The sequence below is a fragment of the Balaenoptera ricei genome, chromosome 11 (genome assembly GCF_028023285.1).
Source record: "Balaenoptera ricei isolate mBalRic1 chromosome 11, mBalRic1.hap2, whole genome shotgun sequence".
Taxonomy (NCBI): domain Eukaryota; kingdom Metazoa; phylum Chordata; class Mammalia; order Artiodactyla; family Balaenopteridae; genus Balaenoptera; species Balaenoptera ricei.
In genome coordinates, this window is record NC_082649.1 from 32,463,716 (window position 1) to 32,488,762 (window position 25,047).

Here is a 25,047-nt window from a genome sequence, read left to right on the forward strand (position 1 = left end):
TGGCTGAGTAGGAGCCATTAAGAGGCACGATGGTAAAGTTGAATGGGAACTTCAGTATAAAAACATCACAAATACCTCGACTCATTTTCCTAGCTTTGAAATATGTCACATCCACGAAAAACAATTTCTGGGAGGGTATATGCACTTAGATCAGCTAATTTCTGTTATCAGGTGTTTTCTTTTTTTTTTTATTACACACATCATATGAAGACTCAGGAGTATAATATCATCATAAATCATTTCCTAGACATTGTACTGTTCTGAGCACTCTAAATAATAAGATGATATCACTGCATCTCGAAGCTTAATATTTAAACTAGACACAATAAAGCAGCTTCTTCCTTCATATATGAATACCTTTTATTTCCTCATACAGAAATAAGATTTCTTTAAAACACTGGCATTTTATATAAAAATGTAAGAAAGATAGGTATAGAAGAGGAGCATGTCCATTTGAAGTAGTATTTGACCACCAACAAAGGTATGTACCATCATCTTCAGCAGAGAGCTCTTCAACAATGAGTTGCCCTCCAAAACCAATGTAACGTGTAATAATAGTTCTTATTCTGAGGTATGTACGTTTCAGTGGGTCTGTGAATCTCCTGAAAACTACATGCAAAACTGTCTTACATGTAGACATGTATTTTTCTGAGGCAAGCAAGGGTCCACAGCTTTCAACAGATTTTCAGAAGGGCATATAGCCTTCAAAAAAACCCTTAAACAGCAAATAATTTAAAGTACTATAAAACCAAACACAACCACACAAAATCTATGGAATACAGCAAAAGCAGTCCTAAGAGGGAAGTTCATAGAGATATAGGCCTTCCTCAAAAAAACAAGAAAAATCTCGGGGACTTCCCTGGCGGTCCAGTGGTTAAGATTCTGCGCTTCCACTGCAGGGGGCGTGGATTCAATCCCTGGTTGGGAACTAAGATTCCACATACTGTGCGGCGCAGCCAAAAAAAAAAAAAAACAAAGAAAAACCCAGAAAAATCTCAAATAAACAATCTAACCTACTACCTATGAGAATTAGAAAAAGAACAAACAAAACCTAAAGTCAGCAGAAGGAAGGAAATAATAAAGAATTATAAAACCAATTCCAAATGTTTATTTAAAAAAATTAGCTACACAGTAAAATGTAGTACACAAAGCTAAGCCCCCCCACAAAAAAAAAAAGAAAGAAAGAAAAAAAACAATAATAGGACTTCCCTGGTGGTACAATGGTTAAGAATCTGCCTGCCAATGCAGGGGACACATGTTCGAGCCCTGGTCTGGGAAGATCCCACATGCCACGGAGCAACGAAGCCTGCGACCCACAACTGCTGAAGCCCACGCACTCTAGAGCCCGTGCACTGCAACCACTGAGCCCATGCGCCACAACTGCTGAAGCCCGCAGGTTCTAGGGCCCGCATGCCGCAACTACTGAGCCCGCGTGCTGCAACTACTGAAGCCCATGCGCCTAGAGCCCGTGCTCCACAAAAGGAACCACCGCATTGAGAAGCCCACGCACCGCAATGAAGAGTAGCCCCTACTTGCCACAACTAGAGGACACCCGTGCACAGAAACAAAGACCCAATGCAGTCAAAAATAATCAATAGATTTGCCTTTAAAAACAACCACCCCCCAAAACCCAACAACAACAAAAACAAAAACACAACACAAAAAACAAAACCAAAAAACCCTTCCTTACTCTGATCCCAGAATAATAATAATAAATCAATAAAGGCAAATGTACCATAACTTTGCCTCCTTTAAGTGGCACATTACATTGTCCATTGTATTCTCCCTAAAGAACTAAAAGATCTGCAGCCTCCACCTTGATAAACTCTGCTATCAGGATCAGAGAATAAAATAATTCCTCAACGGTCCTTCCCATAAGCTTCCCTGGGTAGTTCCACCTCTACCCTTCAATACAACACATTAAAAGGCATCATACAACTGTTGACAGCAAAACTAAACTTTAATATCTTACATCTTACTTTAAAACATGGAACCCATGGAAAATTCACCACTGTAACTAGAAATAAGCTAAACACTCTTGGAGCTTTTTCTGAACAAATCTGTATTGTTTCTACAAGTAATAACATATTGCCCTTACAAGTCCCCCAAGAAGTTAACTTGCTATAGATTTGTATCCTTTTGGCTAACGTCCAACATTCAAAGATTTTTACTAAAAGAGCTCTTCTGAATAAGAATAATGTTGGGATTCCCCTGGTGGCATAATGGTCAACAATCTGCCTGCCAGTGCAGGGGACACGGGTTTGATCCCTGGTCTGGGAAGATTCCACATGCCGTGGAACAACTAAGCCCATGTGCCACAACTACTGAGCCTGTGCTCTACAGCCCACGTGCCTAGAGCCTGTGCTCCGCAACAAGAGAAGCCACCGCAGTGAGAAGCCTGCGTACCACAATGAAGAGTAGCCCCCGCTCACCCCAACTAGACAAAACCCATGCACAGCAGTGACGACCCAATGTAGCCAAAAGTAAATAAATAAAAAATAAATTAATTTAAAAAATAAATAAGAATAATGTTACAAAATAAAGCTAAAGTACATGTTACAAATGAAGGGGAGAATAGATACATCGTTTTGAATATAGCCATTATCATAAGTACTAGAAAATGTGTATGAAAAGGTGTTAAAAAGCCTCTAGACGCAGAATCTTTGCTCTGTGAGATCCAGCTGAATTCCACTTTCATAATATTTTGATTAAAAAAAATAAGACCCAGATTCTTTTCTACCTGGTATCTAGAACTATCATAATCTAATATTATCATAAAAGCAAGTTTTAATTGCCCTAATTTAATTCTAGTCTAAGAAATTTTTTTTTTTTGGCCACACCACACAGCATGCAGAACTTCCCCGACCAGAGATCGAACCCGTGACCCCTGAAGTAGTCTTAACCACTGAACCGCCAGGGAAATGCCTAAGAAAATATTTTTAACCATCAAGTACATTTTATTAAAGCACTTTCATGCAGATTATATCTCAAGTTTTTGTCAGGCAGATAAAGTAAATAAAGATAAGCTTACCAAAAAAAAATCACTTATCATTCTCCTACACATCAATAACCAAGTGGAGAATATAATAGAAAAAAACACAAAACTGTAATGGCAATTAAAAAAAATTAAAGCATCTAGGAACTAACATAATGTACAAGACCTTTTTAGAAAAAAGTAAAGCTTTAATAAGGATATTATAATTGGATACTCATGTAATAAAAAAAGGAATCTTGATCCCTACCTCACATCCTGCAGACACACACATAATGGATAGTAAATCTAAATGTAAAAGGCAAAACAATAAAGCTTCTAAAATAATATAGGAGAGTTTCTTCATGATCTTGAATAGGTAAAGAAGACCTTAAAAAATACTATCCAGGGCTTCCCTGGTGGTGCAGTGGTTGAGAATCTGCCTGCCAATGCAGGGGACACGGGTTCGAGCCCTGGTCTGGGAGGATCCCACGTGCCACGGAGCAGCTGGGCCCATGAGCCACAATTACTGAGCCTGCGCGTCTGGAGCCTGTGCTCCGCAACAAGAGAGGCCACAATAGTGAGAGGCCCGCGCACCGCGATGAAGAGTGGCCCCCGCTTGCCACAACTAGAGAAAGCCCTCGCACAGAAACGAAGACCCAACACAGCCATAAATAAACAAATAAATACTTAAAAAAAAAATAATGACTCCCTTCTTAAAAAAAAAAAAATACTATCCATAAAGAAAAAAAAAAGACAAACTGGACCAAATTAAAATTAAGAGCCTCTATTCATCAAAAGCCACCATTAAGAGAGTAAAAAACAAGGGAATTCCCTGGCGGTCCAATGGTTAGGGCTCCACGCTTCCACTGCAGGGGGCACAGGTTCAATCCCTGGTTGGGGAACTGGAATCCCACATGCTGCACAGCGTGGCCAAAAAATTTAAAAAAAAAAAAAAAGAGAGTGAAAAACAAGCCACAAACCAGAAGATGTTGTAATACATATATCTGATAATGACTCATATCCAGAATACCTAAAGAAGTCCTATAGATGAATAAGACAATTAAACCAAAAAAATGGGCAAATACTTAAACAGGCACTTCATGAAAGAAGAATGGTCATCAACTTACAAAAAGGTGCTCAATTTCATTAACACCAGGAACGTGCAGACTAAAACCATAATATGATATCACTATACACTCATCAAAATGGCTAAAAAACAAAAGAGAAAAAAGCAAGTGTTGAAAAAGATGTGGAACAACTAGAACTCTCATATACCGCTAGTGGAATTATAAATCAGTATAACCATTTTGGAAACCTTTTGGTAGTATCTACTAACGCTGAGTACAGGCAAACTAAAGCTGAGTACAGACAAACCCCATAACTGAGCACTTCTAGTCATATGCTCAACAGAAATGCATACACTAAAAGACATTTACAAAAATGTTCATAGCAGCACTATTCTTAGTGGTCCAAAACAGGAAAAAACCCAAATATCCATCAACAGTAGAATGGGTAAATTGTGGTATATTCATACAATGGAATACTACAGAGACTCAACTATATACAACAGAATGGATGAATCTCACAATGTTTAGTGAATGAAGCCAGACTCAAGTATATACTGCATAATTTCAATTTTATAAAGTTCAAAATTAAGCTAAATAGAAATCAGGACAGTGGTTATATAGGAGAGGGGGGAGAGGAATAGATAATGACTGGGAGGGTAGGCAAAGGTGGCTTCTAGAATTCTGATGTTTTTTGATCTGGGTGCTGCTTACAGAAGTGGGTTTACTTTGTGAAATCACTCAAGGTGTACACGTACAATTTATATACTTTATGTATATTACATCAATTAAAAGTTCAGATGAGAAAGAAAAAGGAAAACATACTGGATTCTAGATTTCAGAAGCAGCAGAAATATAAATCAAAAATTTTAATTTAAAAAATCACTAAAAGGGGGACTTCTCTGGTGGTCCAGTGGGTAAGACTCGTCACTCCCAATGCAGGGGGCCCGGGTTCAATCCCTGTCGGGGAACTACATTCCACATGCATGCTGCAACTATGAGTGCATGCCGCAACTAAGTAGTCCACATGCCGCAACTAAGTAGTCCTCATGCAGCAACTAAGGATCCCGCATGCCGCAACTAAACACGGCACAACAAATATCCTGCGTGCTGCAACTAAGACCTGGCGCAGCCTAAATAAATAAATAAATATTAAAAAAATAAAAAATAAAAGCAACTTGTTCCAAAAAATTATTTAAAAAAAATTTTTTTTAAATCACTAAAAGGTATGTGGAATCTAAAATATGACACAAACGAACTTATCTATAAAACAGAAATAGACTTACAGACATAGAGAACAGACCTGTGGTTGCCAAGGGCAGGGTGAGGCATGGATTGGGAGTTTGGGATTATTAGATACGAACTATTATAGTATATAGAATGGATAAACAACAAGGTCCTGCTGTATAGCACAGGGAACTATATTTAATATACTGTGATAAACTATAAAGGAAAACAATATGAAAGGAATTATATATATGTCTTACTGAATCACTTTGCTGTACAGCAGAAATTAACACATTGTAAATCAACTATACTTCAATAAAATAAATTTTTAAAAATAAACAAAAATCACTAAAAGGGACATAAATGAAGACCTAAAAAATTGGTGAAATGTTTATGGATGGGATAACTTAGCATTAAGATAACTATCCTCTCTAAATATGTAAATTTAATGTAACTCCCAGGATTTTTTGAAGAATTAAACTAATGTATTCTAAAACATGTATTGAACAATAAAGGTGCATAAATAGCCAAGACAATTTTGAAAAACAAAAGCAGAGGGGAGTCCTTATCAAATATTATGACATACTACAAACTAATAAAAATAATGTGTTTCTGAAGCAGAAGCAGACACTAATGGGACACTACAGAAACAGACCCACTGATATATAAGTTGAGAAAGAATGGATTATTAATAAATAATTGTTGGGAAAACTGACTCACTATAAGAATAATAACTAAGGTGGCTCCCTACCTTAAATCAAATAAAGGTAAACTCCATATAGCTGAAATACCTAAAAATAAGCTATAAGGCAAATAGAAGAAAATGTAGAAAAATGTCTTTAGGAGCATCTGGTAGAAATGGATGTCTAAAATGAGATTCAAAATGCACAAACCATAAGGTGAAAAACTGAAGGACTAAAAGAATTTGTTCAACAAAGTACAGCATAAACAAAGTTAATGGATGACAGACTTGGGAAAAGATATTTGAAGAGTCAAAAATAGACAAGGGACCAACAACTAGGATACACAAGGAGCTCTTCCAAAAACAAAAAAAGGCAGAAATCCAATGGAAAATTGGGTGAAGATCATAAATAAGCAATTCACAAAAGTAGAAACTCAATTGGCTAACAAGTATATGAAGAGAAGCTCAACCTCAATTAGTAAAGAGAAGTATAAATTAAAACAAACCCCAAAACATAAAATACCCCTTTATAGCCATCACATTGGCAGGTACTTTAAAATATTAGATAATACCAATTGCTGGTGAGGCCATGGAGGAAACAGGAATTCTTGTGTACTGTCAGAGGTAGGGCAAATTGTTACAGCTATTCTGGGGAGCAATTTGGCAGTATTTAGTGAAACTAAGTGTATGTGTATACCCTATAATCTAGCAGTCCACTCCTTAAAATACTTCCCAGAGAAACCCTTGCATATGTCCAAAAGAGGATTAATGAGGACATTGATCATATAAACAGAAGGACGTGAGAAGCAACCAATGAGCTCATCAGTAGGAGAAGGGTCTGTAAACATGGTAGATCCATACCACGGATTATGCTGCAATTAAAAGCAATCAATTACACATAAATACAGCTACATGAATAGATGTATAAAATCAGCAATGAAAGAAAATTAAGAAAAAGAATGAGACCTATAATAACAGTACTATCATGTAATTAAAAAGCACAAATTTTTTTAAACATTGTTTCACAGCAAATTGATGCAGTTTATACTCAACTGCATCTTTTCTTTTTAATTTTTATTGGAGTATAGTTAGTTTACAATGTTGTGTTAGTTTCAGGTGTACAGCACAGTGAATCAGTCACACATATACATATATCCACTCTCTTTTTTTTAGATTCTTTTCCCATATAGGTCATTACAGAGTATTGAGTAGAATTCCCTGTGCTATACAGCAGGTTCTTATTAGTTATCTATTTCATATATAGTAGTGTGTATATGTCAGTCCCACTCTCCCAATTTATCCCTCCGCCACCACCTTATCCCCTGGTAACCATGAGTTTGTTTTCTACATCCGTGACGCTACTTCTGTTTTGTACGTAAGTTCATTTGTACCCTTTTTTTTTTTTTTATATTCCACATATAAGCGATATCATATGTTTGTCTTTCTGTGTCTGACTTACTTCACACAGTATGACAATCTCTAGGTCCATCCATGTTGCTGCAAATGGCATTATTTTGTTCTTTTTTATGGCTGAGTTATATTCCATTGTATATATGTACCACATCTTCTTTACCCATTCCTGTTGATGGACATTTAGGTTGCCTCCATGTCTTGGCTATTGTAAATAGTGCTGCAATGAACACTAGGGTGCATGTATACTTTTGAATTATGGTTTTCTCTGGGTATATGCCCAGGAGTGAGATTACTGGGTCATATGGTAGTTCTTTTTTTTTTTTTAACTTTATTTATTTTATTTATTTATTTTTGGCTGTGTTGGGTCTTCATTGCTGCACACGGGCTTTCTCTAGTTGCAGCGAGCGGAGGTTACTCTTTGTTGTGGTGCACAGCTTCTTACTGTGGTGGCTTCTCTTGTTGTGGAGCATGGGCTCTAGGTGCACGGGCTTCAGTAGTTGCAGCACGCAGGCTCAGTAATTGTGGCTCGCGGGCTCCAGAGCACAGGCTCAGTAGTTGTGGCACACGGGCTTAGTTGCTCCAGGGTATGTGGGATCTTCCCGGACCAGGGATCGAACCTGTGTCCCCTGCACTGGCAGGCGGATTCTCAACCACTGCGCCACCAGGGAAGCCCCGATATGGTAGTTCTACTTTTAGATTTTAAGGAACCTCCATACTGTTCTCCATAGTGGCTGTACCAATTTACATTCCCACCAACAGTGTAGGAGGGTTCCCTTTTCTCCACACCCTCTCCAGCATTTGTTGTTTGTAGATGGCCATTCTGACCAGTGTGAGGTGATACCTCATTGTAGTTTTTTGTTTTTTTTTTAAATTTTTATTTATTTATTTATTTACTTATGGCTGTGTTGGGTCTTCGTTTCTGTGCGAGGGCTTTCTCTAGTTGTGGCAAGCAGGGGCCACTCTTCATCGCGGTGCGTGGGCCTCTCACTATCGTGGCCTCTCTTGTTGCAGAGCACAGGCTCCAGACGCGCAGGCTCAGTAATCGTGGCTCACGGGCCCAGCTGCTCCGCGGCATGTGGGATCTTCCCAGACCGGGGCTCGAACCCGTGTCCCCTGCATTGGCAGGCAGATTCTCAACCACTGCGCCACCAGGGAAGCCCCTCATTGTAGTTTTGATTTGCATTTCTCTAATAATTAGTGATGTTGAGCACCTTTTCACGTGCTTAAAAAGCACAAGTTTTAAAAGCATACGTTATATAAGTCAGACAGAGAAAGACAAATACTGTGTTATCACTTATATGTGGAATCTAAAAAATAAATGAATTAATACAACAAAACTGGAACAGACTCACAGATATAGAGAACAAACTAGTGGTTACCAGTGAGGAGAGGGGAGAGGAAGGGGCAAGATAGGGGTAGGGGTTTTAGAGATACAAAATACTGTGCATAAAATAAATAAGCAATAAGGATATATTATGCAGTGATTATTTTATAATAACTTTAAATGGAGTATAATCTATAAAAATATTGAATCACTATGTTGTACCCCTGAAAGTAATAGCAAATCAACTATATTTCAATAAATAAAAAATAAATGAAAAATGATAATAACAAATAAAAATAATTAAAAGCACATGTACAAAGCAACACTGTACAATTTATAAAGACATACACATATTTAAGAAGATATACATCAGTGAGTGCCAGAGGGTTTGTGGGGTAGGAAGGGAGAAGGGGGAATCACTATGAAGGGGAAAAGAAGTAAAATAAGTAAAGTAAAATGAGAGAGGCCTTGAACAGCCCATCGATGACATTATTCTGAGAACTGATTAGAAATTTTGAGTAATTCAACTCCCTGTTGTTTAGGTCCCCTTAAAAAAGCTCACTCTTCTTATGAACCAAGTTACAATAATATAAATTAACCTACAAATAACGGAAGTGCTCAGTCAGCCTTCTACTGATAACTTTAACCTGCCCTAGTTATGTCTAAAGAGAAACTTGATGTTAATACAGATTTCACAGCTTCTCAACATCCATATACCTGGAAAGATAAGAGAATTTGTATATGCTTCCATGTGAGTCCTTGTGATTCATTCACGTTGTAGTTTAAGTTTCCTTTCAATCAATCCAAGAAGGAGCAGTGTGACCAAGCAAAGCAGGTTCCAAAGGCAGGAAGCAGAAGCAATATGATGCTATGGAAGTACCTTTCTGAACAGTCCCTTCTGCTGTTGTAAGGCTTTGGGGCAACCCTTCAATGTAGGTGGTTGGCAACAAGTCTGCTGAGAGAGGCTGACCTTGGAGCTTTTGCAGTCTCTCTTGTACAGCACTGGTCAGGTCTACATAAGCCTCATCAATGCTGGCACGTTCAATCGCAGCAAAACGAGACATTACCTCCATCACTTCCACACTGGCTTCCCGGTACCTAAGAGCATGAGAGCACAGTATACTCACACACATACAGAGCAAGGCAAGGATGCTCTATTGCAGTAGTTGGTGTTCTTTCACAGACTCTTAAGTAAATCACTCCAAGGTATTTTTAAGAATATTTGATAAACTAAGTATACATATGTTTCTGCAAATCATATTTTTATTTTTATAACCTGGCATCTCAGGTTAATTATTAAAATAATAATTTTAAATTACCAAGTCTTCATTAATAACTCTCTGGTCTACAAACTTATTCCTAAATTTTCTAAAACTGCCTTTGTTCATTATTTGATGAAGATTTTAAGAGTAAAATAAATGATCCAGTTTTAAGTTGGTGGCATGAGGCTTTTCAAAATCACACTCTGAAGTCAACTATATTTCTGGGAAGTTACATTGTCTTTCCCAGCATAAAATTCTATTCAATACAACATAGCATATATCCATTAGCTGAATTAATTCTACTTTAGGGTTACAGTATTAATCTTCAGTCAAATCTGTCTTCTTTTCTGGCAATAATCCCAATGTGAGGTTGGCTATGACACTCCACCTTTAGACTTCTAATTGATAGGTGAATTCAGGAATATCTCAAGTCCCAAGTCAAAGCATGATCCCTACACACACCACCCCACACAGTATAGTGTACTGTGAGAACGTGGAGATCTGAAAAAATTGAATCCTCAGTCTTCCAGTTCCTAACTGTGTGAACTTAAATTATTTAACCTCTCTAAATCGGTCCCTCATCTGTGTGTGTGGGGGGGTGGGGGGGTGGATAATACTAGAACCTTCCTTATAACAATGTGAGATTTAAGAGACACTGCCAATGAAGAATTTAACACAGTGCCTGGCATACGACGTATGCTCACTATACACTAGCTATTAGGATTATTATAATGACTGGGGCTTGTATCTACCTCTAACTTGGCTATGCCTATACTAATGCCTCCCATTCCAAGGCTAACTTTCTAAAATCTGGGCAGATAGCTCAGTTCAAAAACAGAGAAATTAAGCTTCTTTGGGACTGTTCAATTCTGGCAAATAATTCTAGATATTGCACTAGAACGTGAGTTTGACTCAGCCTTCTCTGGAAAAACTCTTATTAGTTTCACAGTCAATTTAATTACTTCAAACACTTCAGACTTTTGGCCTGAGAACATGGGAAGTGGAATTAAGTTTTAATTATAACAACCAATTTTTAAATAATTAAGGAACTGAAAGGGTATTAAGGGTAGCAATTATTATAGGTAATAATGATTCTGAACTGTTCCTAAAACGCAATACTAAAATCTGTTTTCATTCCACACTGAAAATTTAGCTGACTAAAGGGAACTTTTTCAGATGTTATTTACATAAAACAAATTAGAAACATGAGTTCCTAGCCTCATGAAATGCTTCCAACTCTTCCATTCCCCTTAAACAAGCTTTTCTTCTTACTTGGTGAGGTTAGCTTTTCCATGGGTCTCACGAACTTGTGCCAGTAGAAGATCTGGACATAACTTCTTAGCATCATCTGCCCACATGTTTCTAGTGACCCCAAATGCACGAGCTTCATAACTTACTGCAACGATTCTAAGGTCAGGAAAAAAGGGGAACAGAAAAATATTACATGATCACAAGCAAAAATAATTAAAACTTAACATGATGAATAGGTTATAAACATAATAGTAGAAACTTTTTGGTCACTGATGCTACTATTCAGTCTCAAACACAGCAGTTCAGAACCCTCAAAAACAGGACCTAGCATAGTGCCATGTATTCTTATAGATTAAAACAGTAGTTGAGAGTTACAACAATAACTATGACACATACCCACCACCCTTCCATGATTTGTACTGTACAACTGCACAAGGTTTATTCCTCAAATGAGGATTTTGCCGCTGTTCCACTTGAACAAAAAAACAGTCCATGTCCACTAGAGTAACTACCCGGTCTTGTCCATTAGCCATTTTTCTGTAAGACAATATTTTATGGACAGTTAGAAAGGATACTGAATAAAAAGTACCAAAGAAAATTATATTTCCATTCTTCCATTGTTGAATTACCATAAGCATGGGAACATGGAAACGAACAATAATGAAACAGGCATTTTCATATACTGCTGGCAGGAAAATAATAAACTGATACAACTTTAGAAAGGTAATAAATATTGAAAGCTTTAAAGAATACCCATCCCCCCAAAGAACTGAACACTTCACAAAAGAAGATATACAAATAGTCAACAGGCACATGAAAATGGCTCAACATCATTAGTCATAGGGAAATGCAAATTAAAACCACAATGCACGTCAATGGAGGGATAAAGTCAACAGTTAATCTAGTTGACAGACAAATCTCAAATATAAGTTCAGGGAAAAGAGAAGCAGAAAATGATATATAATATCAAAGCATTCATGTGAATTTTAAAAACTTTTTATTTTGAAATACTTTTACTCTTACAGAAAAGTTGCAAATATAGTAGGGTTCTCCTATACCCAGTTTCCCCTAATGCTAACATTTTATACAGCACAATTATCAAAACTAAAGAATGAACATTAGTATAATATTCACACTACAAACTTTACTTGAATTTTACCAGTTATTCCACTAATGTTCATTTTTGGTTCCAGAATCCAGCTTAGGATCCAGTCTTAGTCATCACGTCTCCTTAGTCTTCTCCAATCTGTGACACTTCATGTTTTTCATGACCTTGACACTTCTGAAGGGAACTACTCAGTTGCTTTGAGAATGTCTCTCAGTTTCGGTTTGTCTGACGTTTTCTCTTGATTAGACTGAGGTTATGCATTTTTAGCAAGAATATTATGGAAGGGTTCTGCTTTTCTCAGTGTATCATGTTGGGAGGTTCATGATGTCGCTGTGTGTTAATACTGGTGATGTTAAGCATATCATTTAGTTGAGATAGTGTTTGCTAGGTTTCTCACTGTAAAGCTACTATTTTTTCCTTTCTTAGGAGAGATACTTTGAGACTATGCAAATACCCTATTTCTCCTCAAGCTTTCAACCACTAAGCACCCATCAGTGGATCTGGCCTGTCACAATTACTTTGTGATGTTCTAAAGGTGATTTTCTACCCATTCATGTAAATTTTTGAAGACAAAAAGAAAACAATACTACATACTATTTGTAGACAGACATATATAAAGGTATGGATGCTAGACTGAAAGAACAAACCTTATACACAGTGAATACGGACTAACGTTTTCATTTAACATTGTTAGAAATCTAAAAGAATAATTCAGTAAACTAAAGTCGTGCTTCTGCAAACTTTGCTACAGATTAGAATCACCTAGGAACCTTTAATACTATTGGTTTCTGGCTTCTACCACCAGACATGTAACTTAATTGGTATGGGTGTGACCTGGCCATCATGATTTTTAAAAGCTCTCTCTAATAAGCTCTCTCTCTCTCTCATGATTTTTAAAAGCAGAGATTGAAAACCACTGACTTAAGGTAAATAAGATATTTGTGGAAACACAGTAATTCATGATTTAAATATGAGAGAACACAGGTTATACAGTTGAGTAAGCACTCAACTGTATTCTTTTTTTTTAAAAAGTGTCAAAAATTAACATTCACCTTGAAAAAAGTGTCATGCAACTACAAAGCTGGAAGATTAGGGGAAAGAAAATGATGAATTCAAAAAATCAGAGTATTCAAGGCATTAATTCCTTACAAATTCCACTCACCTAAAACAGGCAGAACGTAAACTTTAAACATTTATAAGTTAAAACCATAACATGTCAGAAATCACTTTACCTTGAAGTGGCTTTTGTACAGTCCTGGAACAGATAACGCCAGATTAAAAACAGTAAATGCATTGTCACACACACACACCCAGGTAAGTACCATATTAGATACAAACACTAGAAGTGGAATATGAACAGGGAGCAGTGATTTAAGTACAGCAAACATTTCCTAAATATACAAAACCAAAACGGATATTCAGATTTTAACTGTTTTAGTTTTCAGTTTATGTATTTTGCTGGAGAAAGCAAGGGTTTTTTAAAGATGAAAAATGAAACATACTCTCTGCCAAAACCCTCCTTTGGGAATAAGGATTACACTATTTTGAAGTCATATAAATATTATATATATATATGATATACATATATATATTTCATATATATGATATATATAGCACTTCAAATGATCAAAACTGTACACACCTTCGGTATTTGCAATTATTCATCATTAACGATCTCGATTTACCCCAATTTTTACAAAACAAGTTTGGTGCCAATCAGGTGATAACACACCCCAGGAAAATACGTACAGGTGAAGAGGGAGGTTTAAGAGCTACCATTTTTTTTCCACAAGAAAAATCCTCTTAAGAGGCAATACCAGGGCCTTTTCTCTTTGTGAGCAAGTATTTCTATTTCATGTGATTTTGGCCCAAAGTTGTCCCCAGTCACTGCTATATTATACAACCAATAGCCAAGGCAACATGAAAAGTCTAAAAACAGAGATACCGAACGGTTCTAAATTCTCTTACCAATGTGACAACACTTGGCAAAACCGCCACCAGCGGACGCCACCGATGCTGGGCTCGGTGTCCACTGGAAGGACGATGAAGTGGTCTTGAATATCCGTCCCCTTTCCGGGAACGGATCAGTCGGTTTCGAGAGAGATTTACTCCCGGCAACGAAGGAGAAAAGGACCTAGGCGCGCAGACGATCCTCGCCCTGGCAGCAGCCGGCACAGCCAGGCAGGTCCAGCCTTAGCCACCGAGATCTGCGCACAGCCTTCCCGGCAATTATACGGCGCGCGCGCCGCCGAGGGCCGTTGACGCGCCTGCGCACCGCGGCCCCTAAGTCTCTCGCTCCGCCCACCAAGGAGCAACCGTCAAAAGGAAGTCGCCACTTCCGCGGGCGCATGCGTACTGGACGGTCGGGCGCGTGCGCAGCGCTGGCTTTTTCCCGGCTGGGTCTTCTGCGGCTAACGCTCCTCCTCCCGCTCCCCACCGTCCTCCTTCAGCCCGCCGCGGCCGGGTACCAGCGTGTGGTCCCGCCAACGGAGCGGTCCGTGCCTAGTGCTTCCGGGACGTCCGTGGTGCGCGCTTGCGGCGCGTGGCACTAGTCATGTCGATGGATCAAGTGAACGCGCTGTGCGAGCAGCTGGTGAAAGCGGTGACGATCATGATGGACCCCAGCTCCACCCAGCGCTACCGGCTAGAAGCCCTCAAGGTAGCTGGAGTCTGTCGCCCCGGGCCTGCTCCGAGACCCTCCCCCAGCCCCAGCCGTACCGGCGCAGCCCACGATCCTGGCCGTCTCCCGCCCACGCGGCCCCTGGACCTCGGTCCCCAACCCCTGGGGGCCCTCCCCTCGCCGCTTTCCGCGCCTCTTACCACTCCCCGTCTTCTGTGCTCGCCGCGCCTGCCCTTCTCCCGGGACGCTCTCGTCCCTAGCTCTCTGTGGCCGTCTCATCGCACCACCACTTCCCACTGCCCTCTCCTCCCCCCTCGCCACTTCTGTTTACTCTTCTCCTTACCACGACCCCCTCCACAGCCGGCTGCACCCACTTTATTCCCTCAAATCCCACATCCCTGCATCCCCTCGCCTTCCCGTGGCGCACGTGTCCAACCCGTCCCCAACACCGGCCACAATCTTTATAGTCTCCGCTGCACTAAACGTTTCCTTGCTGACCCACTCCTGACCCGCCCTAACCGAGCTCCAGCCCCTCTAGTGCCCCTTTACTTAACACCCTTACACCTCTCCATAACCCACTTCTGTGTCTTGGGTATTTCTGGCCTAATTCTCACCCCACCCCCCCATGTTTTTTATTGTGTGATATTCTTAGGCTGTTTTGCGCAAAGATGAACTTCTACCACTTACTTTGCATTTTAACAAGGGTCTTTTGGTTTCCTGAAAGTAGTTTTCTTGACTGTCGGATGCTCTGCTACCGGGACTGATTCTTGTGGTGTAATTTGGGAATGCTAATACAAAACCAATGGGGATGCTAATACAATTCGAGTTTATTCCCCCATCAAACAATGTATGTGGGCTGTGAGAAATGACCTCTAGGAAGAAATATTCGTGCCGTGCGTATTTTAAGAGATGTAACTTCATAAAGTAGCGTGAGCATCACTTGGAGGAAACTTTACAATATATAGATGTATGCCACAGGATTTGGAATCAGAAATATTTGGGTTCTATTAGTTTGTCTTTTACTATGAAATATTAAAGATAGACACAAAAGTAGAATACTGCAATGGTCTTGTGTATACCCATCACCTAAACTCAGCAGCTGTAAAGATTTTACCACATTTGCTTTATCCCTCCCCCCACCAAAGGTTTTTAAAGCAAATCCTAGAAATTGTCATTTTACCTGTATACTTCAGGGGTGTATCTCTAACAATTTTTTACTCATTTATGTCAAATTTATTTTTTCTAACACTAATTGGCCATTGCATGGGAAATCTGGAACTATCAAAGTGAAAGGAATGTTTATCAGTTCTTTATTCATATAATATTGATCTAGATTTTGCAGCTTAAAAATATAGCTCAGGTTGGAGTTGAAGATGAAGTTTTTTTTTTTAGTCTTTACACTTTCTTGGCTCCTAAGGGAAACACTAACTTTTCTTCTTTTCAGTTTTGTGAGGAGTTTAAAGAAAAGTGCCCTATATGTGTCCCCTGTGGCTTGCGGTTGGCTGAGAAAACACAAATTGCAATTGTCAGACATTTTGGCCTTCAGATCCTGGAACACGTTGTCAAGTAAGGAGATTTTGGACCTTACCACTCAAGTGTGTGAGAGAGCAAATCTTTATTTCTTGTATAACTCATAGAGGTAATGTTTAGGTGAGTAGAAAAGAGCAATCCCCAGGGAGAAAGGAATGATTCCTGAGAGGTTATCACAACCTCACGGGAGCTCTCATTCGGAACTTAACCTTTCTCAAGTTTCTTCATCTGTGTAAAGTGCAGGGTACATACTAAGCATTCTGCAAGTATTAGCTCACAGTCATTTAGCTAGCATTTATTGAGCTCCTAATATATGCCAGCAGACCTCAGAGTTTTTTTAGAATAATGCAGTGTATAGGTAAGTGAATCTCTGATTAGGCAACATGTCTTTAATTTCTTTTCTTTTCTTCTTTTCTTTTTTAAGTTTGCGTGTGAATGGCAAATTCTAAGCAAGATTATATGAGAATAACTGAAAACCCTTCCTAACTTGAGTCTCCTACTCCCAGTGCCTATCAGAAGAATCAGCTTTTAACATTTAGCCACAGTTTTTCTGGAATTGTGCTATTCCCTAAGCCAGTTCAGAAAGGAAGTTAGTATTTTCAAATTCTATTTTCTGAAAATCAGCTACACTGTTGCAGTTGTCCCAGGTATATATTTGCTTTTGGTCTGTCAATAAAATCAAGGGGAAAAGCTCATCTGTGCACAGATCCTGTGTTGATTCTAATTAATGGACTGCTGCCTATATAAAACTCTTTTTTTTCTGTTAGCATTTTGGTTAAATGTAGACTGTTTCTGTCCATTCTTTGAAGGATACCAAAATCCAAAGTATAGTTTCTTAATGAAATCACCAGCATAATTTTAACACAGGAATCAAAGCTAATCTCTTCTGAAGAGAAGACTTCTAATTTGGTTCTGTTGACTTTATGCATTTTGGTGGCCAGGTTTCGGTGGAACAGCATGTCTCGATTGGAGAAGGTCTATCTGAAGAACAGTGTCATGGAGCTGATTGCAAATGTAAGGAATGGTTGGTTGGAAGACTTGTGTTTCCGAGGTGGTTTAGACAAAGTGTGACTTTTCCAATGTAGCATTTGTGTGAAAATTCACTGCTTCTGCATAGGTCAAACAGCATGCTTTATATAATATTAAATGTTACCTTCAAGATAAAAAGAACCACCATCACTAGAAATCACAGTTCATCACGTTTCTCTTACTGGATTTAATTAATCCCGTATGTGTTGACTTCTGTTTTTAAAATTATGAAGACAGGGCAGAGAGATTAAACATTTTCAGCAAATGAGTAAGAGTCTTAGATTAATCAATTCTAAATTAGATTACACTTTGCTATTTGTTTCCTTTTATTCTAAAGTGAATTACTTTATGATATTAGCAATAAAAAATATGCTGAATGAGTTTGTTTCAGGTGTTAGAATATGACTTTGAACATGTTTAGAATCCATAGCCTTTTATGTTCTGTTTCACAAAGGGCATGAGCAGGGGAATTCACACCCCTTTACGTCCCCAAAGTCTAGTGTCGTTAATAGGGAAAAAAAAAATTCCCTTCAAAATTATTAACTTAGCTAGCTAAGGATTTGTATTTTATTAATTCTGGGGAAACTTGATAGAAGTCATAATTCATTAGTCTTGATATCAAACTTCAGAAGAGAGTCCCAGTAATGGTCTTTCTGTATCTTCTAATACTAGAACTACTGGTAAAATATTTAGTTGCTCCTTATTGTCCCACTTTATCAGCCTCTCAATGTGTTCCTTACTTCCATACTTTTCCACCCTGGCCCTCTTACAAAATGAAAACAATCAATATGAGAGTCTCTTCAGTTTGTAAAGGAGAAGAGCAGTTATGTCTTCCTTGCTCCATGAGACAGCCATTTTATTAGCCAGTGCAACCCTCTGTTAAGCATTAAGTGGGAAGGATGATTAGTGAGAATTCAGGACAGGTGACTCAGATATGGAGAACAGGTTTGTTTATTCTGTTTAGTTTAAAAGTAGGCCTGCTCATGAGTTTCGTACACTTTTACAGCCCAATTTTTTCCCTTGAATTCAGTCTTGCAGACCTCTTAATATCTCTTATACTTTTTCAGGGAACACTGAACATTTTGGAAGAGGAGAACCATATTAAAGATGTTCTGTCTCGAATTGTAGTAGAAATGATCAAGCGGGAGTGGCCACAGCACTGGCCTGACATGCTAATAGAATTGGACACTCTTTCCAAACAAGGGGTATGTAGTACAGCTGTATCAATTCAGGTTTTTGTTTTTGTTTGCTCTTCAGGGTTTTTTTGGTTGGTTTGTTTGTCTTGTCAGCAGAAAAGAGCCTTTGGTCATATTTATAATGAAAAACATATTTCGGTTTCATTTAACTACCTTCTCTCTATTGGTATAGGAAACACAGACAGAATTAGTGATGTTCATCCTTTTGCGACTGGCAGAGGACGTAGTGACCTTTCAGACGCTACCCCCTCAAAGACGAAGGGATATCCAGCAAACATTAACCCAGAACATGGAAAGAATCTTCACTTTTCTACTTAACACACTTCAAGAAAATGTGAACAAGTACCAACAAGTGGTAAGGGATAAATACCACCTCCCTGAAGTTCTTTTTTCTAACATGAGTGGGTTTGTTTGTTTTTTAAAGTTAATCCTTTAGCAAGAAACTAGGGTGTTCAGTTTAGTAAATGGAATGGCTATTTTATAAGCAAAAAAGAAACAAAGATGACAGGAAAAACTGGAATTAATTTTCTAAGAAGCTCAATTCAATGAGTTTCCATACCTACCAGAAAAAAATAATTCCTTTTATAGTAAGAAAATTCCTAAGAAAATAGTATGAAAATGAAGGTTAATTTCCTTTTTTGTTTGTTTAATTTATTTTTAAAATTTTGGCCATGCCGCACAGCTTGTGGGATGTCAGTTCCCTGACCAAGGATTGAACCCGGGTCACGGCAGTGAAAGCACCGAATCCTAACCACTAGACCACCAAGGAACTCCCTGAAGGTTAATTCTTAATATTTGAAAACCCAGATTCCTGATAGGTCAGGATAGTATCCCTGTTAAATTTCGATGTCCCATTTAGTCTTGGTCCCTTTTGCAGTGGAAACTGTGCCAAGTTTTATTAATCTTGATTACATGATTCCTGGTATTTCTTCCTGATGAGGTTTTTCTTCTGCAGAAAAAGGCAAACCAGATACTGTCTTTCCAATCATTGTCATCTTTAGCAGAGAGCCTTTAGAAGAAGGCCGTGTGAAAGTTAATCTAGTACCGTGGTTCTCAAAAGGAGGGGCGATTTTGCCCCCCAGGTTGTCACAACTAGGGGTTGCTACTGGCCTCTAATGGGTAGAAGCCAGGCACGATGCTAAACATTCTATAATGCCCAGAACAGTCTTCCAAAATAATTTTCTGACCCAAAATGTCAATAGTTTTGAGGTTTCAGAACCCTAATCTAGAATCCTCATACATGCTTATTTCACACAAAAAAAATCATTAAAATTTGGGTTGCCAGGGGTTTTCTACCTCTGACATCTTCCTTAAGTCTATTTTCAGGGAAGCACTAGATACTAACACAAATGATGACAAGGTACTATTGGTGTCAGGGTAGGGAGAAACTCACAATGAATACCTAATATATGCCATATACTTTTTCTTGCTTTACATGTTATTTAATCCTCAAAACAACCCTAAGAGTCAGAAAGTATTGTCTCCATATTATGGATGAGGAAACTGAATTTCAGAGAATAATTATTGAAGATCCCCTAATAAATGATTGTAGTGGAATTCACGCCCCATTCTTTTTACTAGAATGGACTCTTTCCCCCAAAATATCTCCCTGAGATTTTACAAAAGAAAATATCAAAGTATTTGCATTTAAAAACCTATGTGTATTGAGTGTGAAAGAGGTTGTTTTCTTTTGGTTTGTTTATTTATTTATTTATTTATTTTTGGCCACGTTGGGTCTTCGTTGCTGCACGGGCTTTCTCTAGTTGCGGCGAGTGGGGGCTACTCTTTGTTGCGGTGCACGGGCTTCTCATTGCAGTGGCTTCTCTTGTTGCAAAGCACGGGCTCTAGGCGTGCGGACCTCAGTAGTTGTGGCTTGCGGGCTCTAGAGCGCAGGCTCAGTAGTTGTGGCGCATGGGCTTAGTCGCTCCGCGGCATGTGGGATCTTCCTGGACCAGGGCTCGAACCCGTGTCCCCTGCACTAGCAGGCAGATTCTTAACCACTGTGCCACCAGGGAAGTCCAAAGAGGTATTCTTTTCATTTTCCCCTAGGAGATTTAATCCCTAAGAGACGTGAACAAATTATGAATGCTTCAATGCCCTAGAAATCTAGCCAACATGCCAGAGCAGGGCCGATTGATGATGGTCTGACACAAGTTAGAAGTAGATCCACTGGTGTTTTTCTTTAGCCTTGGTGTCCATTATCTCCATCTGTTAAACCAGGCTACCAGGACCAGAGCGCACCAAGGGACATCTCTTGTACCTGAAACTTCTCAGTTTCCTCATAGTTCCTTCTCTGCTTCCATCCCTTCACCTTCCCACCTAGGGAGTAGGCTGAATGGTAAACAAGGATGGGATGAGTAGGCTTACTCTCCCTGTCCCATCACCTGGCTCCTGTACTGGTCCCAGGGGGCAGGAGGATAGGATCCGAATGGGAATGCAGGATTTGTTGGAGGAGATGGTGAAGGCTGGACTTGGCTGTTGTTGCCTGGATCCCTTTCCTTCTTGGGCAGCATCAGTAGATGCTGGTGAGAGGGTTCTACTCATCTCTGCCCCATTAACACCGCTCTTTGACCACTGATGGTGAGGGCTTAATACTTGTTCTTTGTTAGAAAAATTACTTTTTGAAAGTTGAGAAAAGGAATCGTAAAACAAATCCTTTATGATGCTAATGGTGGTAAGTTTTCAAGTACTTCAGGAGTTGTTATTCCTGCTTGTAAAATTATAAATTGTATAATTTACTGAACAGACATTATTTTGGTCTATTTAGCATTTAATATTTTTGTGTTTGTGGTTTTCCTACAGTTATGTCCCTACATACACGGTCATAAATGGTACTCATTTTAATTTTGTTTCTTGCTTTTCTCCGTTAACATTACATCATTTCAGTATACCTTTGCCAGTTATAATTTGTCTCTATTTTAATGTAGAAAAAATGCTAATACTTTGATTTAAACTATATTTCTTTCATCACTAGCAATGTTGAGCCTGCTTCATTGTTCATCTGTTAGTTGTATTTCTTTGTAAACTGTGTGTGTTGAAACTGTCTTTGTGGATCTTGATGTTCTAGTAAATTTTGTCATATTGCTGAAACTAAAATAACCCGTCCTCCTTTGGGAGAATGTCAGTTTTGTGTTCTTAGTAAAGTTGTCTTCTTTTCCAAGATTAAAAGTTGAGTATTTGAAAATCATTGTTCAAGGGCCTAGATTATGGGGCTGGAAAGTTATTACATAGCCTTTTGCTCTTTAAAAACATTTAGATCCTTATACTTCTTTTCTTTCAGAAGACAGATAATTCTCAGGAGTCAAAGGTAAGAGCTCTTGGTGGAGTTGGAAGGAGGCTTCTTTGAGGCTTTCAGGTACAGGGATGCATATACCTAGTGGAGGGTGACCTTGGCCTTGGTTTTTTTTTTTGTTTTGCTTTTGTTTTTGGCCGTGCCGTGCGGCTTGTAGGAGCTTTAGTTCCCCGACCAGGGATCAGACCCATACTCTCAGCAGTGAAAGCAAGAAGTCCTATCACTGGACCACCAGGGAATTCCCTCAGCCTTGGTTTATTTGATCACTGAGCTATGGTGGAAGGGAGTTAAAATGATAATATCTGAGATTTCTTGAAGGATGTAAAATGGCCACACACGCCAATATAGTCTTACTGATGGGCGTCAAGAATGCCATCATTTGATACGTGATTGTGTATCAGAAGAAAACCTTTGAGTAGCCTATCAGTAACAGTTGTATGAGTACATTTTTTTGTTTGTTTTTCTTTTTAGAATTAGAAAGTAGAAGGAGCTCGGGTATAATCACAGCTTTCTTGTCTGTTAGTGAGGCCTTAATGGCTAAAAGTTACTTCTTTTCATGCAGGCCCAAGCAAACTGTCGAGTAGGAATTGCAGCACTGAATACTCTAGCGGGCTACATTGACTGGGTGTCCATGAGTCACATTACTGCTGAAAACTGTAAACTCCTGGAGATGCTGTGCCTGCTTCTGAACGAACAGGAACTTCAGCTGGGAGCAGCTGAGTGTCTTCTCATTGCAGTCAGCAGGAAAGTAAGTTACCACTTCAAACTGACTTTGACAGTCTCTGAGTGATGCATATGTGTGTTTAATTCCATGTTGTGGTGAAAGACATTTAAAGGTTTGGGTTTTGTTTGTTATTTTGTTTTACTTGACACCAACTTAATTACCTGCCCCCAACCTTTTGGACAACAGTTTGCCGATATCCTAGGAATCCATTGTCAGGATATATAGAGATTTGTAGGGCTACTTGGTTCTTGAAAGAGCTGTGAATCTTGGTACTTCATGCTTAAGAAACTATATAAGCGTAATGTTAAAGTTTAAAACTCACATAGTGTTACATCAAAGAATTGTAGAAGGTGACTATACTGGCTTTATAGCTGTCTTGGCTAACAAATGGGATTGTGACTCTTATCTCCATATGAATGTTATTTTCAGATGTAATTTATTTTGCTTTCATATCATCATTATTGCCCAACACATTTTAAAGTATAAGTCTTATCCAGATTTGGATTTAAAGAGTTGAGTTTTTTTCAGTGTTCAGTTAGCCCCAGGGCTATGTGAGAAATTAGGAAGACAGTATATTTGATTATATAGGTATAGAAGTTGTTAGTACTTGGAGGTTTTTAATAACATAGTTTGTATTACCTGTGTTTCCCTAAAATCGGGTCTAGGGCAAGTTGGAAGACCGGAAGCCCTTGATGGTCTTATTTGGAGATGTTGCCATGCATTATATACTCTCCGCTGCGCAGTGAGTATCTTCTTTTCTATGTGTTTTCTAATTTCTTTGTCATTTTTGTATCTCATTTGGATGTATCTGAAGTTCCTATTTGACTCTTGGCAGTCAGTTGACTGTGTTTTTAATAGGAAAATCAGGCACTCTTAAAGGGACTGTTTCACCTTTTTGAAGATCTTATGCTATAAATAAGTTGTGGCTGTTGACTCAGCATCCACTCACAGTCACAGTTTTCCACATTCTCCCCAGACAGCTCATCTCCTTGGTTCTCTTTGTCTGCTTTTGATGATCCCTAAGCCTCCTAGTAGCCTTGGTGACTAGGCCAGAGAATGCTCTGATCTGATCAGAGTCTGTCCCAGGGCCTTCCTTGATTGCAGAACTTGAGACACTCCTCCCTCTCTCCTTGTCAAAGTAATCAATGCCTGAAGTGCTGAGGCTCTAGGAAGCGGCAGGGACAATGTGGACAGTGTGAAATATGTGTATAAATCCTGTAAAAACATTCTATGTCCTGAAATAGTGGCTTCTGCTTATTTTCTTCTAATCGCTCTGAAAAATGTTAAAGCATTTTCTGTTATGTTTTTCTTACCAGGGAGTCAGGTAGAACTGTGTATTACAGTAGTTGAAACTGTCACAGCACCCGTTTTTCTTCAATACTCTTTCTTCACTTTTGGTGCCAGGGACAAATGAAAAGATGTGAGACACAGATATATTACTTAAAATTTCTTACTGTCCATTCTAACATAGCTTTTATGATGGCTCTTTCCTATGGATACTACAGGTCTGTTTTTAAGGAGTCCTGTTAATTAAACTAATAACATGTCTTTTGGGTGGCCACTGTAGTTACTGTTTCCAGGGCCCATTTCTTAGTTCCCTAGAGACTGTGACATTCACACTGAGGTGTCCCATCTCCATTTGTGCTACTGGTACTGGTTAGTAAAACTATGATTCAAACTCAGACTTCAGAGCCTGTACTAGAAACCATGATGCCACGCTGTCCTTCAACATCACTAGAGCCTAGGTCTTTCTTACCCTGAGGCCCATGCTTTTTACGTTGTACTGTACTGCCTCCAGAACATGCTAATATGGCTGCTGTCCACACCAGTCCTTATTAATTCTTGTTAGTGTGAATCGTCCTACATCCTTGGAGGTCAGGTCTTGCCACCAAATAATTTTTTTTTTTTAATTTAAAGGGGTATTTGCGTTCTAAAATAGCACATAAATGATTACTGATCTGAACTAAATGACTTGGAGAAATGAGATACCAAGTTATGTTTTTAATACTGTCTTTAAAAAAAGATTTTGTTTTTTTAGAGCAGATTAACGTTCACAGCAAAATTCAGGGGAAGGTACAGAGATTTCCCATATATTCCCTGCCCCGACACATGCATAGCCTCCCCCATTATAGCCATCCCCTATCAGAGTGGTACATTTGTTAGAGCTGTTGAACTTACATTGACACATCATAATCATCCAAAGGCCATAGTTTACCTTAGGGTTCACCTTGGTGTTATACATTTTATGGGTACGTTCTCTGAGTTTCAACAAACGTGTAATAACATGTATTCATCATAATAGTATCTTACAGGTTTTTTTTCACTGCCCTAAAAATCCTCTGTGCTCTGCC

At 38.9% G+C, this 25,047-nt stretch overlaps 2 protein-coding genes across 7 annotated transcripts in view; one reads left to right on the plus strand and one right to left on the minus strand.

Annotated features, from left to right (window-relative positions):
- POLH (DNA polymerase eta) overlaps window positions 1-14,567 on the minus strand; it is a 30,378-nt gene extending 15,811 nt beyond the window's left edge. Inside the window, exons 1-4 of one of the 3 annotated variants that reach the window (XM_059938610.1) lie at window positions 14,274-14,567; window positions 11,594-11,734; window positions 11,219-11,353; window positions 9,655-9,782 (exon numbers count right to left, since the gene is read on the minus strand). In XM_059938610.1, the coding sequence (XP_059794593.1) occupies window positions 9,655-9,782; window positions 11,219-11,353; window positions 11,594-11,730 (400 nt within the window). In that variant the 5' untranslated portion in view covers window positions 11,731-11,734; window positions 14,274-14,567. Of the gene's footprint in view, window positions 1-9,564; window positions 9,783-11,218; window positions 11,354-11,593; window positions 11,735-14,273 lie in introns of those variants that run through there. The other 2 variants (XM_059938609.1, XM_059938611.1) reach the window with 2 other exon arrangements.
- Window positions 14,568-14,677: 110 nt separating this feature from the next.
- XPO5 (exportin 5) overlaps window positions 14,678-25,047 on the plus strand; it is a 54,546-nt gene continuing 44,176 nt past the window's right edge. For 3 of the 4 annotated variants that reach the window (XR_009505715.1, XR_009505714.1, XM_059938615.1), the window contains exons 1-8: window positions 14,678-14,964; window positions 16,370-16,491; window positions 17,397-17,469; window positions 18,552-18,689; window positions 18,853-19,035; window positions 21,961-21,987; window positions 22,535-22,720; window positions 23,362-23,438. Coding sequence is in view for 2 of the 4 variants with exons in the window: in XM_059938615.1 (XP_059794598.1) it covers window positions 14,860-14,964; window positions 16,370-16,491; window positions 17,397-17,469; window positions 18,552-18,689; window positions 18,853-19,035; window positions 21,961-21,987; window positions 22,535-22,720; window positions 23,362-23,438 (911 nt within the window). In the remaining 2 variants the exon portion in view is untranslated. The remainder of the gene's footprint in view (window positions 14,965-16,369; window positions 16,492-17,396; window positions 17,470-18,551; window positions 18,690-18,852; window positions 19,036-21,960; window positions 21,988-22,534; window positions 22,721-23,361; window positions 23,439-25,047) is intronic. The other variant, XM_059938616.1, reaches the window with a different exon arrangement.